A 14,853-nucleotide genomic window follows, 5' to 3' on the forward strand; every position below is an offset into this window, starting at 1 on the left:
TATATACAACTTTAATAATGATAATATAAATATATATATATATATATAATTTTTTTTTATCATATTTTTTTGTTTTTGTAATAAAGTTGTATGCATATATATAGTGTAGTACGCATACAGTATAATTATAATAGGCAGCAATATTGTTAGCGTCATATGACAAAAGAATATGTAGGAAGGAAATCAAAACTTCACCAAGGTGGTGAAAACATGCAAGTGTATTATGTAAAAACAACGTTTAATGCGCATGAAAAATGTATGATTAGGGTCTTGGTATAATAAAGACGTTTGCAACACGTGGACTGTGACATCAGTTAAAGCTCATCACATTTCACGTGCATTAGGAGATCTCTTTATTTATTTGTCTTGGTCGCTGAGCGCGTTGAACGTTGCGTTGAAGAGCGTTTTCCACATTCCGAAAGAAACGTGAGCGGTGCGGGTTTCACCGCGGGATGTGTAACTTCGGTTCCGCGCGGCTGACTTTGCCAAACATCTTAAAGACGCGCGCGCGCGCTGGCGTCACGTCGGGGACACGATACGCCAGCCTCCACCACGACACATACCTGTCGTACACGTACATATTCAGACAGCTTCACCAGAAGTGTACTTGCACAACAGCTCACCACTAGATATTCTAAAGCCACGCAAACCGTTCTTATGATAATGTTTGGGCGTAACACACAACTTCCTCTGTTCCAAATGATCATTAGGGGCGAAGATTATTATCAGTATTATTATTAATTTTTTTTGAAGATACCTGGACGGTAGTTGGTTTAATACGCTGACCTGTACGTTTTCCCTGGTGTGTATTTCGTGTCCTGTGAGGTCGAAGGCTGGTGGCTTTGTTTTGGTTCTCTGGCGTTCTCATGCCATGTAAAGGGTGCTGTCTAGAGCTGTTTGTTTCTCCCTTTATTTGCTAGATGGCGCTCTGTGTTCTGGGACCCTCAGTTAAAGGAACAAACGGTCCTCAGTTTATTCTTTTCCCGTTTGCCATTGTTCACACGCGCAGGTTTAATGATTTTCTTTAACTTGTCTATCACACTTGGGACTCGTGACACATACATTGAAATGTTTAGTGAAATAATAAAAATAATAATATTGATATTAATAAAATCAGTGATTGCTATTCTGTTCAGTTGTTGGTGTAATTATATTTGCAGGGACGTGCTGGCTGTTTTTCGACTGTTTTACGTTTTTCTCCGAATATGAAAATATAATATTTATATAAAGCCTATATTATGCTTTATGTTTCATATGGTAAATCACGCTGCATTTGGGAATTGTTATTTCACTTGCTTTAAAGCTTAAAATGAAATCTTTGAGGAATTGTTCAAATGTTTTGATTCCTGTAAATCATAAAAAAAACCTAAAAACTGATTCATTATTATTTGTAGCTACTTATTCGAACAATCTGTGGAAATTCTATGATTTCAAGCTGTATATCCAGCTCACTCAGCAATATTTCAATGGACTGCAATAAATATCCACGTTAAAACAAGATGATCTCATTGTGAACAGCCTTCAGAAATACGTTTTAAACCCCAACTCTCGGTAGATTTTCTTTTCAAAAACGCGTCTGATAATGTTTTATTATTACATTTTAACAGACAGAAATAAGTGGATTTATTCACATTTCCTCAAAAACGCTTTTTTCTCCCCTCTGAGCCTTAAGAAGATATATTGCAGCACTTACACTTTCTCTAAATAGTGGCTTGTCCATATCTGACGTTGATGAATGCGTCCAAGACGTGAAGAACATTTAAAGATGTCGTTTAAACGTTATGCCGGATTGCTCAGCGGACGACGAGGAGAACCAGTCCGACAGGAGTCACAAAAAAAATATCAAAATAAAAAAAGATTATTTATCCGTCTTTCTATTTTACATGACGCGTGTATCAATAATATACCGAGTTGTTCGGAAATGCTCGGTTTTGTTTGTATCATAACACATAAATTCAAAGCAGTGCATGATTTCTGTTTTATATTATCATTTTGTAGTTTGTAAGGTATTCACTTTGATCGGTATTCCACGCTGTTCAGTTTATTGCGTTGACATGACCGAATTTCATATTTGCAAACGATTCACCATTTGCATTAAATTTATTACATATTTTTTTCGAGTTAACTCACGACACATTAAAATAAAAAGCACAATACCCGAAGCAAAACCTGCACGCTAAGTCTCTCGTGATGGCGATGGCAGCGTTCATGAAAATATCATCAAAACGTATTAATGTTAACCCGTGCGTTCGTGTTTAATGTTTTTTTTGTTTGCTGGTGTATGAGACGTAACTTCTCGATTAAATAGATTGCGGGCCATTTCAAGTTCGAAGCAGAAAAGTTAGGTTTTTCGTAAACCCACGCGACCGAATCTTTTACAGCCTCGCCGGCAATAAATAAAATAACTAGAAACGTTTATTAAAGAGTGTGACCCGCGTCGAAAGACTCGTTTGCTGTTCTCCTCAAGAAAAACGAGAAGGTTCGTGTTTGTGAGCGAATGTAACATTTCAACAATGAGTGCTGAGTTTTGCTCCACGTTCAGCGCGGGAGATGGTATTGGGAAAGGTTTTGCGGCCACCACACCAGGAGGACATGAAAGCCAAATCTGGGCTGAGAAACGGCTTTAAAACCGGGCACGAAGCCTTTCTCGTGCTTGTGACATTGCTCGCTGTCAGGATAGTTAGCGACGTTCTAATATGGACGGTGGCTCCAGAGGCTCATCTCTTGGGGTTTTAATTAACAAGCTGTCTCAAAGCTGCGGAGATCCATCAAACAGCCCCCTTCCGTCTGAACAGTCTCGCAGCCTCTTTGGCGTTACTTGAGAGTTCTCCGTGACTCCCCATTCAGCTTTGTTCCTGTATGAATTCGCTCGCTTATCGTGCGTCAGATTACATCGCGGCGTAGTTCCTATGTTTGACTTTGGGCTTGCGTTCGCACGGACCGCGAGTGAGCGCGCAAGAAGGGAAAGAGGCAGAGAGGAGAATATGAGACGTTTAGTGGTTTCTTTATCTTACGCACGGGAACTGCGATAAAACGCGGTTGCAGTTTTCAGCTACAGCTACCTCCTCATCCTCACATTCACCTGCATCACTTGCACGACTGGACGTGAAGGTCCCTCCCTCCCTCCCCCCCGGAACAGACGGGGGGCGAGTTCAGGGTCAAGAGAAAGCGCTGTCCATGGTCCTATTCAGAGGTGCCTGGGTGCTCTTATCAAATTAGACAGGACAAGTTTCGAATCGATGCCATCGCCTGTATCAGGAGACTGCCACTGGTTTACAACCTTTAACAAGCCACCCTGACAGTCAGTGCTCCGAGCGCAAATACACACCTCTGTCACGGTGATGGAGCGATCATGACCGCTAATGGACGGGGAAGAAAGGGTGAGATAACACACTAGATAACAGGTGATGGTGATCTGAATCACGTTAGGAAAAACGCTCATGACCAGACAAGAAAGTTTCCTTCATTTCGAAAAAATAATAATAAATAAAATAATCGAATGTACGAATCGAGACGATATGGGCTTTAATGTCGTTACGTTTAATGTCAGTAAGTCTTCTTCACTGCAGTCATTTTGTTGTTTCGTTTTATATGGAATAAATAAAAAAAAAATAGACGGTTACATATAGCAGTTTGACGATGTTTCTAAAGAAAGGTTCGCTTTAAAAACAAAACGAAAAAAAAAAGAAAGAGGTATGGATCGTATATAAGAATTGTGAGATCGAATATGTCATATTTGATCTGACCCGGGTTGTTTAAATATCGAAAAAAAGGTTTTTTAGTTGATTTATGACGTTTTTTTTCACAATGGAAACTCCAACAGCCTTAAGGGATAAAAACACGTAGGGAACTTAATATCCCAGCAGAACAAATAAATGAATGCATCGCGAATAACAGACATTTTAATTTCTGCGGTGGTTTTATATTTTCTAAAGGCGTTTTAGGAACGATTTCCTGTATTTTGCTTCTAACAGAATACTTTTAATAACCGCACAAATTTGTTTTAGAGTCTGTTTTGGCTAATGCTCTCACACTGAATGTTGCAAAAACTGTTGCTGCGAAACAGCTAATTAAAACTGTGTTGTTGAAAATTACGAAAGCGTAACTTTTTTTTTTCAGAACACGAACCTAAAAAATGCAACAGCAACAAAAAAAGTCCACAATGCAATGTTATAATAATTTCACACACAGGCTATGCATCCTTTTTTTGTTTCCAGGTTCTTTAATTCAATTTACCTCTCCTTCCGACTTTTAGCTCCACTTCAGAGCACTGAACTTGACGCAAACTTATTTTTAACTCGCTCTTATTTTATCTTTTTCTGAACGTTGCTTTCCTCCGCGGTCTCACTTTTTGACGTCTAAGATAAAGCGAACAGGAAGCTCGCGCGCTTGGAAACCTCGTCGGTTTCTCATTCGGTGACAGATTTGCTTTAGGGGAGTCGCCTAAAACAATAATAAAGACCTATTGTTCTCGAGCTGACTTAAAAGACTAACTGGGCACATTTTATACGCCTTTTCCAGGTATAACAGACCTCGTCGCGCGCGCACGCACACACGCACACACGCACACACACACACACACACACACACACACACACACACATCATTCCCATCAAAAGTTATGCTGTCAGCTGTCGTTGTCGTCTGGCTGGCGTTTTCCATCCTGGATGCTGATTCAGATGGAGACATAAAAGAACAGGTAGTCAAATTGAAGGACGCAGCGGTTTGAAGCAGTGACGGTTGTCAGGGAGATGAGACACACACACACACACACACACACACACACACACACACACACACACAGAGAGACAGAAGCAGTCTATTCTGTACGAACACCACACTCTAAAGGGTGAGAAACGCCACTGAATTTAGGAGAGATAGAGACGGTCTAAACGTGAACGTTCAGCCACGAATCGGCGGCCCAATTAATGGATATTACCCATTCATCCATTTTATCACCCCATATATGTGCGATATATATCACACCTTCACACTCATAGACTCTCCTCTGTCTACCTTGTTGCCTGTCAGGCTGTTTTTAACGGCAGTCCGTCAGACGGGCACCTCTGTGGCCTCGCTAATTCGGGTTCATTGGATGGCAATAACTTAATTTAGAGCCTCATCTTTTGGGGCGTTTCTTAATGAGGATGCGCTGCGCAATAACGCGCCGGTTATTCAGGTGGGAGCGACCAGCACCGCGCACCAACGTGTTTAGCCTCCAAGGAACCCGTTAAGCTTGATGAGACTCATCTATAACGCGTGATTGAATACCGGGGTACGAGACGGAACCGCGCGCGACAGACTCTCTCTCTCTCTCTCTCTCTCTCTCTCTCTCTCTCAGTCCTGACCGAAGAGGCCTCCGACCTCACGTCACGTAGAATCAAGTAGAGAGTGGCGCATAATAAGAGTTTTAAGGCACTGTTGTCTGGTTTCGTTGAAAAGGCCTCTTGTTGTTTAGAGAGGATCAGGTTTTATCGTGTCCTAACCCCGGGTCGCTGGATATCACGGTGACCCGCTTGGCGCTCTACGCGGGAATTCCATCCCTAGCTGTAAAATGACAGGTTGTAACGCTCCGAGCGCTCCGGTTACTATATGTGACCTCAACCGAGTGATTTAAGTCCAGGTCTTCTAGCCCTTGCCCTTAAAGCCCCCTGTTAAGAACCGAGCGGCGGAAAAGAAATAAAATAAAAACACTTGTTTTGGACCACCAGACGTATAGTGAAGCGTAGCCTATGCTTTACTATGGCGTGCTTTACCGTCCGCTTTCAAGCATTAATTCAGGCATGGAAACGTGACGGTTACGCTGGTATTATTATTATTATAAATATTTATATATCATTTATATTGCATACATTCAACTTTTAGGTATAGCCTATACAAACCATTTAAAGATCAGAACAGATTAAAAACAAGGTCGATGAAATAGTAATAATTCGTTGTTTTTGTAAGTATAAATGCTGACGATTATTATTAATTAATTTCACATTTCACAAAGACACGTATGCCGATAACACTACTGAGCAAATGTCTTAAAAAATACATAAAATACGATTAGTATCATGTCATTTTTTTAAACTGTCTATAAATAATAAGACTGCATTGCGCTGATTTGGCTTTACGCGAACAGGCGTTACCCTACAGGGGGAAAAGTTTTTTTTTTTTTTTTTTTGCGTGAGATGGAACGTGCTCTTTCATTCCTTGTCCTGTTTTATGACACCTAATATCCTTGACGGGAATTTATCTTTACATAAAAGTGGATTCAGAGCTAATAATTGTTTTGATGCCTTATCGCCGTTCCCTTTCATCACATAAACTGAATTCAGGACGTTATATTCTCTGACCCACACTGAAATCAGTTTATCCCGGCGCCTACTCATATTGTTGAATTCCAAAGTCCGTTCATCATTGTCCAAACAAGAGCAGGGCAATTTTATCCACAAAAATATCCCTTTTTTATTGTATTTATTATTATTTTCCTTACGGATTTTGCCGGCGTGTTAAATTAAAGCACCTGGGATCCCGGGATCTACGAGACCGGTACAATTATTCTCAAAATGCAATAATTCGCTTACGAGCGAGTGTTTCGAAAACACCGCACAGCAACACAGGACAAATTCAATCTCTGGGTTTTCTCTCTCTCTCTCTCTTGCGTATCGTGACGTCCCGGCATAACTTGATGAAAGTTGTCTTCCCTTTTCCCTTTTAGAAAGAGGAGCGCGATCCATTTTGTGCGTCGCTCGATTTCACACACACACACACACACACACACACACACACACACACACACACACACACACACACACACACTTTGTCTAACTAAAAATACCCGAATCGAAGACAGAAGGGGGGACAGACAGCAACCTGAAAGCGATCGTTTAAAGCCAAGGCTCTGCCGGCAGCAGCTGTCCGGTACTCCGTGGCGAGATCGCCCCAAAACATCTCCCACTCTCGCGACACGTTGACGGAGCTCTTTCGCGCGAGGAAGCGTAACTTCGGAAAGCCAAGGTGCGCGCGTGGGTGGGTGCGAAAGGGTGTGTGGGCCATGCGCGTTATATGAACTCATAACAATCAATCAAAAAGGGACAGTGAGGGAGAAACAGAGAAATGAACCGTCAACAGAAAGACAGACAGAGAGACAGACGGATAGATATGAGAGCGAGTTGTATTATTTGAGCTTTTTTTTTTTCCTTTTTCTTTTTCAGGACACAATAAAACATTGATTGTTGCAGTTTGCTGACCCGTAAAATTCGGGGGCTAGATTTCCCTTCAGAACCGAGCATATAATTATGCAAATAGAGATCTGACAGCGATCTGGTGAAGTGCTCCCGGAGACAAGGGCCTGGAGGAGTGACGGTCCAGCTTCAGCAAGTGCCCGGCTCTTTGAGAATAGTTCATATTTGGCGGCGCGTGAGAGCATGGGAGGAGACGAGAGCGCGCGCGCGCGCGTGACAAAACGCGGATAAAATTGAAATATCAATCAAGGGCTTCGCGAGCGATATTTTGGCAGTTAAGTGTGACTCTCCTGGAAGAGAGCGTTGTGGATGAAATCAACACATTACCTTAGTGTTTAAAGTCTGACGGTTCTAAGGTGAGATGTAAGTTTTAGAGACTTTGTCTGCAGTGTTTGCACAGAATCCACCAACAGTTCACACAATTTAGGTTTTACAAAATTTAACGGCGTTAAAACAATTAACCAAAACCTACAAATTAGGTAAAAAAAAAAAGAGAGAGAGAACCCTTATATATATTGCTTTCTTGCGAAACTAATTTAATTAGTTTAATTATCTCTGCATGGCCTTGATTGATTCATTTAGTTGTGTAAGAGTACATTGCCTCTATATGCTTATACAAAAGTCGAGCTTTCAAATTGTTTTTCCATTTATGGCGCCAGGTAATCAAATAGTTAAAAAATAATTCCATACAACATACGACTTTACACCTCTTCTACAATGAACGTGTTTTCAATTTTAAGTTTTTTTTTGTGGGTAAAGAGTCTATACGCTATGCATCTTTTCTGAGGTAATGAAGTACATTACAAAGCTGGGATTCTTGCTAAATAAATTTGAACTGAAGTAGTTTTCTTTTTCGAATAATTATTCCTTTAAAAAGACAGTCATGAGTTCTGTTTTTAAAATTAAGATCATCTGACGTAAAAAAAAAAAAAAAAAAAAAAAAATCTAAACAAAACGTGCAATAAACCGCTCTGATGTCATGTGACGAGAAAACCATAAAACAGAAAAGACATTTGTAAACACCAAGTACATTCAAATGTTGCTACACCGCTTGTGTGCGTTTTATTGTGTTTTGCATTGGCAATTATATAAATAATTTTTTCCCATTAATCTACCCAGACATGAAAACGTTCAATTCCAGCGTTTCCCGCCCTCTCTCAGAACAATCAATCACGAAATCTAAAGGCCTGACACACGCTTTATTTATTTCCGCAGGTGAGCGCCACTTTTCTCCGACTGTGCGACTCTCGGACAGTCGTTTCTTAAAGTTAAAGTCTAAAACAGGCAGTTGGAACGTAACAAAACTAGGTGCTATAGACGTGGCTTCATCCGATACTTCTCTGTCTTTGACTGACACTTATTTTGGTTAACATTGGTCTCATTGTAAAGGCCTGGGCTCGATCTAGACACAAATATCAGCTTTCGTGATAGAGTTCCACAGCTGTTACGTGAGAAGAGCGAGTCATTCTCCGAGCAGGCTCACCTTCCCTGGGAACGGAGCTGAGAGGAGAGCCGCTGGAGCAACAGGCTTTATCGGGCTCCGAGGATCTTTCCCCCGTCAGGTTGAACTTTAACCCGACAACTTCTTGGGCTGAAAGCGATGCCTTTACGATCATTACGTTGTAAATAAGAGTACCATGTGCATTGGTGTCTCCGAGTGCGAAGTGAGATACGTCTATCAAACCGGTCGCAAAGGTGGCTAAAAATAGAGAAAATAAAGCATTCTTGCGACGCAAACCGGGACAAAGTACAATCAAAGAACGCTACGCACATTTGTTTTTGTAAATAAAGAACTTTATTTAATTACAGCATGGAGATCGTTATTACACTCGCATGATATGAAAACAAACCGGACGATTAATCAGGGCACAAACCGCCATTAATTCAAAGACGAAAGACTAACATATTCAAACGATTTATGATAAGTGAAATCAAAGATAAAATATCTGATCACGTCTTCATTTAATGAACCCTCCAAAGCGGATAAAAAAAGGCAGAAAACACCCCACACTTCTATCCTTTCAGACTGGGATGTTTCAGTAAAACGTAGAACGTCTTCGATTAAAATATTAATTGTTAAAATGAGTCCTTATTTACAAATCAATTAAGTTTTCGATTTGGTTTAAGGCTGTATTAAACGCGAGTGAAATATTCACATATGGCTTGTCGGTTTTGGAAAATCAAATAAAGATGGACGTTGTGTGTTTATTCCTAAGGCAACAATTTTGGGATCTGAGTTGAACGGTTTTAAATAGACAGTATTAAGCAACTTGCAGCTGATCGTTGGCGTTCTAATGAATATTTGCAGGAATGTTAAAAGTTTAATTCATTGTAAAAACAGTTTAAACACAAAAGACTCTGAACAGGGTCTTGCATTTTGTCAGCCATAGTCACATTTCTGTTTTTGATATATATATATATATATATATATATATATATATATATATATATATATATATATATATATATATATATATATATATAAAGATGAGATATGCATAAAACACTACATCTATTGACAGATTTCCTTCAGCAATACGGGATAGCAATGATACTTCTAAAAGGTGATGAGGGCAAAACAGCCTTTTACCGTGAGATCAATTTTTAAGCGAAAGCAGAGTGATCTGTTGACATGCCTGAATGACATATCTAAGCCTCCGCTAACGCCAAATTGTCCAGGAGACAATGCCTCTTTGCTGAGACAGAAACATAACATGCTTTAGCTTTAGCAGAGGATGACAATGATGTGTTAAAACAGTCCAAACAGTCACGGACTTGGCAAAAAGGGCAGGTTACATTTGCAAACATCTTAAGGAATGGCTTTTATACTCTGGATAACATCAAATCGTCCTGATCCTGACACATACAAAGATATTCCAAGACTGACATATCTGCTCTGTCAAAGGGAGATATTCCCAAAACTCAAACTCGCACAAGGTTTTAAGAGATTTGAAAACGGAAGGATTCATTCAATCTGCCACGCTGTCAATGGCTTACTTCATTGTGTTCATTCTAAATCTAGTCTGGAGATAGCCGTTGATTGGATGTTTGATTCTGCAAGTTGCTTTTTTTTCTCCAGTTAAAGTGTTGTGCGAATGAAACAAACAACCCGTAAGCCTTTAGCATCTGACACACAAAGTTCCTAAGCACACAAGTTCTTTAAATGCGACTGAGACACTGGAAAGAAACAATGAAACAACGGGGGGAAACCAATGAGAGATACAAAGACACTGAAGGCAGGCACTAGGACCCACCAGACTTTTGTGTGTGTGTGTGTGTGTGTGTGTGTGTGTGCAGGTGCTTCCCAGGCATTAGCTCAGTTCAGGACAATGTCAGGATAATTAGAGGTGCATCAAGAGGCGGTGTGCGGCGCCGCCTGTCAGCCTTAATCTGGCCACCGATGGGCCACCACCAAATCCACACAGCGGCCCACAGGAGGCACAAGCAGTGAAGCCATATTGCTTTGACAGTTGCACTCATCCAGAAGTAATGCAAAACGCTATTCTGATGTATACAGGCTGACCCTGCACTCCTCAGAGTCGTACAATTCACTGGGAGGAGGGCTTCAAGGAGGAATATTTTTCATAAAAAGAACAGAGGAGAAAAAGAACTAATAGGGGACAAAAGTGGGCTCTGGGTTGGGATCTGTGAGCCCTCTATAAGTCTTCGTTTTTTATGCGGTGGGAGCTGCGTGTGGTGACCGAGCTGGAGGAGGACTCATCCTCGTGGTCCTTAAGGGCATCGCTGAAGAACTTAAAGATGGAGTGGAAGCTCTTCCATGACGTTAACTCATGCTTATCCGTACCTGCAAAAGACAGAACATGAAGGTGTATGTGAAAAAATACACATCTCATGGAAATCTGTACATATTTTAGGAGGTGGCTAATTCGTACGACCTCACTTGTACAAAGTGATACGATTTCAAATTGTATGTATTTTACAAGTTCTAAAATACAAATTAATATTCTTAGGAATTTGTATGAATTATCAACGCTTAACCAAGCCCCTAAACCTACCCATTACTGGGGTGTAGACAAATTATACAAAACTGTAAATACGTACATACAGATTGGCTGTGAGATAAAAACATAACGCCATAACTTTGCGTTTACAGTAAAATAAACCACATTTTAGATTCAAAGTTAAAAATTATATTTAAATTCACCTTTACTCACCTGTTTTTTTTTCTGATTAACACTAAAGATGATATTTTGAAACTTTCACTGTAAAATGTCACTGGGGAAGTGTCTTTAAATGGAAAACCTCGTACCTCTAAAAGGCGCATATCAGTACCTCATAGTTGTACTTAAGTATAAGGGAAAGAGAGGTACAAAAATGGGTCCCATTTAATATTAAGTGACCTCAACTACTATGTGCTTACGTAAAAAAAGTACAATGCACTTATTGTTTTGATATTGTAGGTGGAATATGGGTAAGATTAGGGGCAGGACCAGTGGTATGGTTTAAGGGTGGGTTAAGGTGTAACAGATGCAATTATAAAAGACACAACATTTTCCATCTATTAGGATATTGCGCACTTAAGGACAATGGATGGAATGGCCGCTATCCATAGAAGATTAAATTTTCTCTCTCCGGAGTTCGATACACCTATCAGTTAATCCACAAATGGCTCAGTTTTCCCTCTGTGGCAGCAGGTTAAAGAATTCCCATGTTTGGGTCATTGGATCCAGGTGAAGTGACATGTACACCCTAAGTCCTCATCAGACCTTTCAAAGTCCCACAAGAGCCTTTCACAGCCCTCATAATGCAGCACTTTCAGACAGGTAGCGTCTGGCGCGAAACAAGCACATTGGGTCTGTTTATTTATTGTGCTGTTTATGAGAAAGCTTGAATTGAACCCCGGCTAGATCAATTCCGCTTTGAACCATCACACAGTACGTAGCTTAAAGCATACGACTGCCTTGATATACGTCTGCATCAGTTTGTGTGGAACAAAGAGGATCAGACTGATGTGCTTTCCCCCCCCTCAATCACGATTTCTCATTCTTTTCCCTCCGCATTGCAACTGGTGCATGAACTTGCCCGGAGGGATCCAATTAAAGACCAACTTTAAGGCCCATGCCAAAAGTGTACTCAGATGGCCGTGATATTGACCTCCATGTTTATTACATTGACCTCTGTCTGGGCAGTATTGATGAAGATAGCTGTGGTGAGATGGGAAAGAGGTGTGTGTGTATCAGAATGGTTGAGTCTTTCTTACTCGGCCGATGATCAGTGCCTCAGGTCAAGTTTACCAAGCAGACGATCAGCGAGTCGATACCTGCTGCCCAAACAATCTCTTTAGTGGTGTAGGTCCTGGCACAACAGCAGTCCAGAGGAGAAGACATTGCCTTCACTGCTCTTATTTATAATTCATACCCAATTTGGAGCACACAGTCTTTACTTTCCCTCCACTCCAGGCCCCCTCACCTTTCCCAACTAACCTTTTTATTTGTCTCTCTTTCTGTTTTTTTCCCCAGGACCAATTAACGGCAATGGGTTCACTTTTTTGTTACCTTGAACCGGTGGTGAACCCCTGATCAACGAGAGCGACTCATACTGATCCCAGCCACGGGGTCAGCCACAGTGCGTCTCCGAGCAGATATGCAAATGCGGCGAGCCCCTGTGGCGACCCTGCGGGAGCTCCGCCCCTGCCGGCGACATCACCTTTGATGAGGGTTCACAAGCATGCCTCACTAATGACCCTTTATTACTCTACCTTGCCATCTCTTAATTGCTAAGATGTGTTGAGTGTAATCAATAGTGTATGTGCGCCGTGGCGTGTCTCAGTTACGTCATTCACATAGACACACAAAGAATGGGGAAGAGGACAGCCGTGCCTGGCTAGCCCACAAATTAAATGAATGCCATTTAAAAAGGTGGCCATTGATTAAATGTCATCTTTCAATAAAGAGAGCAATGTCTACAGCACATAGAAGTAGAAAAAGTCTCTTGTTCTGGTGTTCCTTCAGTGTTTTTCCTTTCTCTTCGCCTAGGGGATTTTTTCTAGTTCTTGAAAGGAGGAGGAATAAGGCTGATAATTTCTTTAACGTCTTACAAATAATGGCACGCTACTATTAAAAATCCATTAACATGCAATTGGGAAACAGATTATTAAAGCCATCACAAAACTTTTTTTTTTTTTTTTTTTTTTTTTGCTGCGATTACAATACATGGAGATTATGACAATAAACAAAAGGAACTTTTACCTAATTACCTGCATACGAAGGCTTTCATATATTTCCTAAGGTAAAATGTTATTAATCATTTTTTTTCAGTTTGTAATTCAATTTCATTTTTTCCAAAATGCATCGACTGGTAAATAGTGTTTTGTGTGTTTTAGATAAACAACTGATTGCATTTAGAACATTTTGCTGTTTTATTACAAATTAAATAACAAATACAGACAAAAGCTAATAAGCAAATGAAACACAGATTAATTAACAGTATAAGAAAGCACTGAAGCATTAAACTTGAAAATTAAGTAAAATTTTAAGATACATTTTATTGCAGAAAATCACATAAAATTACATGTACATGTGCTTTCTGTAAGCATCGTAATTATTAATACTACACATGCAATCGTGCAATCAGAAAAGTTGCATATTTTGAACTAGTTTTAGTAAAATCCCTCCAGCAGGCAAAACGCTCCTCAAAACATACTCACTCTTACGAAAATGCTTATGTGTACACACACACACACACACGCTAGACTTCCTCATCTACACCGATGCACCTCACAGTAAGAGCACAAACACACTGCCGCTCAAACCAGGCCGCTGTTATCCGTGTTACTTCATTTGACCAGTGTATATGTCATAATGAAGCTTCATATTTCACCACCCCGTTAAGACGTCTTCCAGATGCAGATCAAATCTTTATAATGAACCATTACATTATTCAGCTGGATACCTTTGAGGGTAATTTAGTAGTTCTTTGATCTCGCTGTGACAAATAGTGTTTGAAACAGTGTCCCGGTGACAAACACACACACACTCTCTCCCTCACACACACACACACACACAGACACGCTCGCACAAACGCAAGCACTCTTTCAAACATTCATGTCAACAATAAATCAAGGAAGACAGGCTTTAGCTATCGGCAATTCCTTTTTCTCCCCTCACCAGAAGCGTTACAAATGGTAATCGTGTGTGATGGTAAAATGCTCATGAGCGAACGATGCTCGAGTGAATGAGTAGTCAAAGCACCGCCGCAAGTAACACTCAGAGAGAGTAAAAAATATCAAAGTGTGCTGATTGTAATTGGTCTCCATCTGTAGCGTGGCATTCAATCGCGCCTCCTAATTGATTGAGCGTAACTGCCATATTCTATTTATTTGTCAAAATTATTTGATTTCATTGCCAGACATTTTTCATGTTGTAATTACACAGTTGTTGAAAAATTACAGTATCTGATATTCTAGTAATTAAAATATTTCAACCTCTAATTGTTTTAGTGTGATTGTTTGCAGTTGTGCTGGCTTTTTTTTGTGTTTGTTGTCCGTGTCTTTCTTCAGCCCTTGACTTGTTCGACACAGAGCGTGCTAATAGTTTTACTTAAAACTAGAATGAACTAGTCGGAGTAACACTAGCAGGGGAAACTATCCGCTCCGCGATGC

The 14,853-nt window shown here is 40.4% G+C and overlaps 1 protein-coding gene across 4 annotated transcripts in view; it reads right to left on the reverse strand.

Moving 5' to 3' along the window:
• Nucleotides 1-9,004: 9,004 nt before the first annotated feature.
• Nucleotides 9,005-14,853, reverse strand: part of fam172a (family with sequence similarity 172 member A) — a 148,535-nt gene continuing 142,686 nt past the window's right edge. For all 4 annotated transcript variants that reach the window (XM_043240144.1, XM_043240145.1, XM_043240146.1 and 1 more), the window contains exon 11: nucleotides 9,005-11,037. In XM_043240144.1, coding sequence (XP_043096079.1) covers nucleotides 10,889-11,037 — 149 coding nt within the window. In that variant the 3' untranslated portion in view covers nucleotides 9,005-10,888. The remainder of the gene's footprint in view (nucleotides 11,038-14,853) is intronic.

Source organism: Puntigrus tetrazona, chromosome 5 (genome assembly GCF_018831695.1).
Source record: "Puntigrus tetrazona isolate hp1 chromosome 5, ASM1883169v1, whole genome shotgun sequence".
Classification (NCBI taxonomy): domain Eukaryota; kingdom Metazoa; phylum Chordata; class Actinopteri; order Cypriniformes; family Cyprinidae; genus Puntigrus; species Puntigrus tetrazona.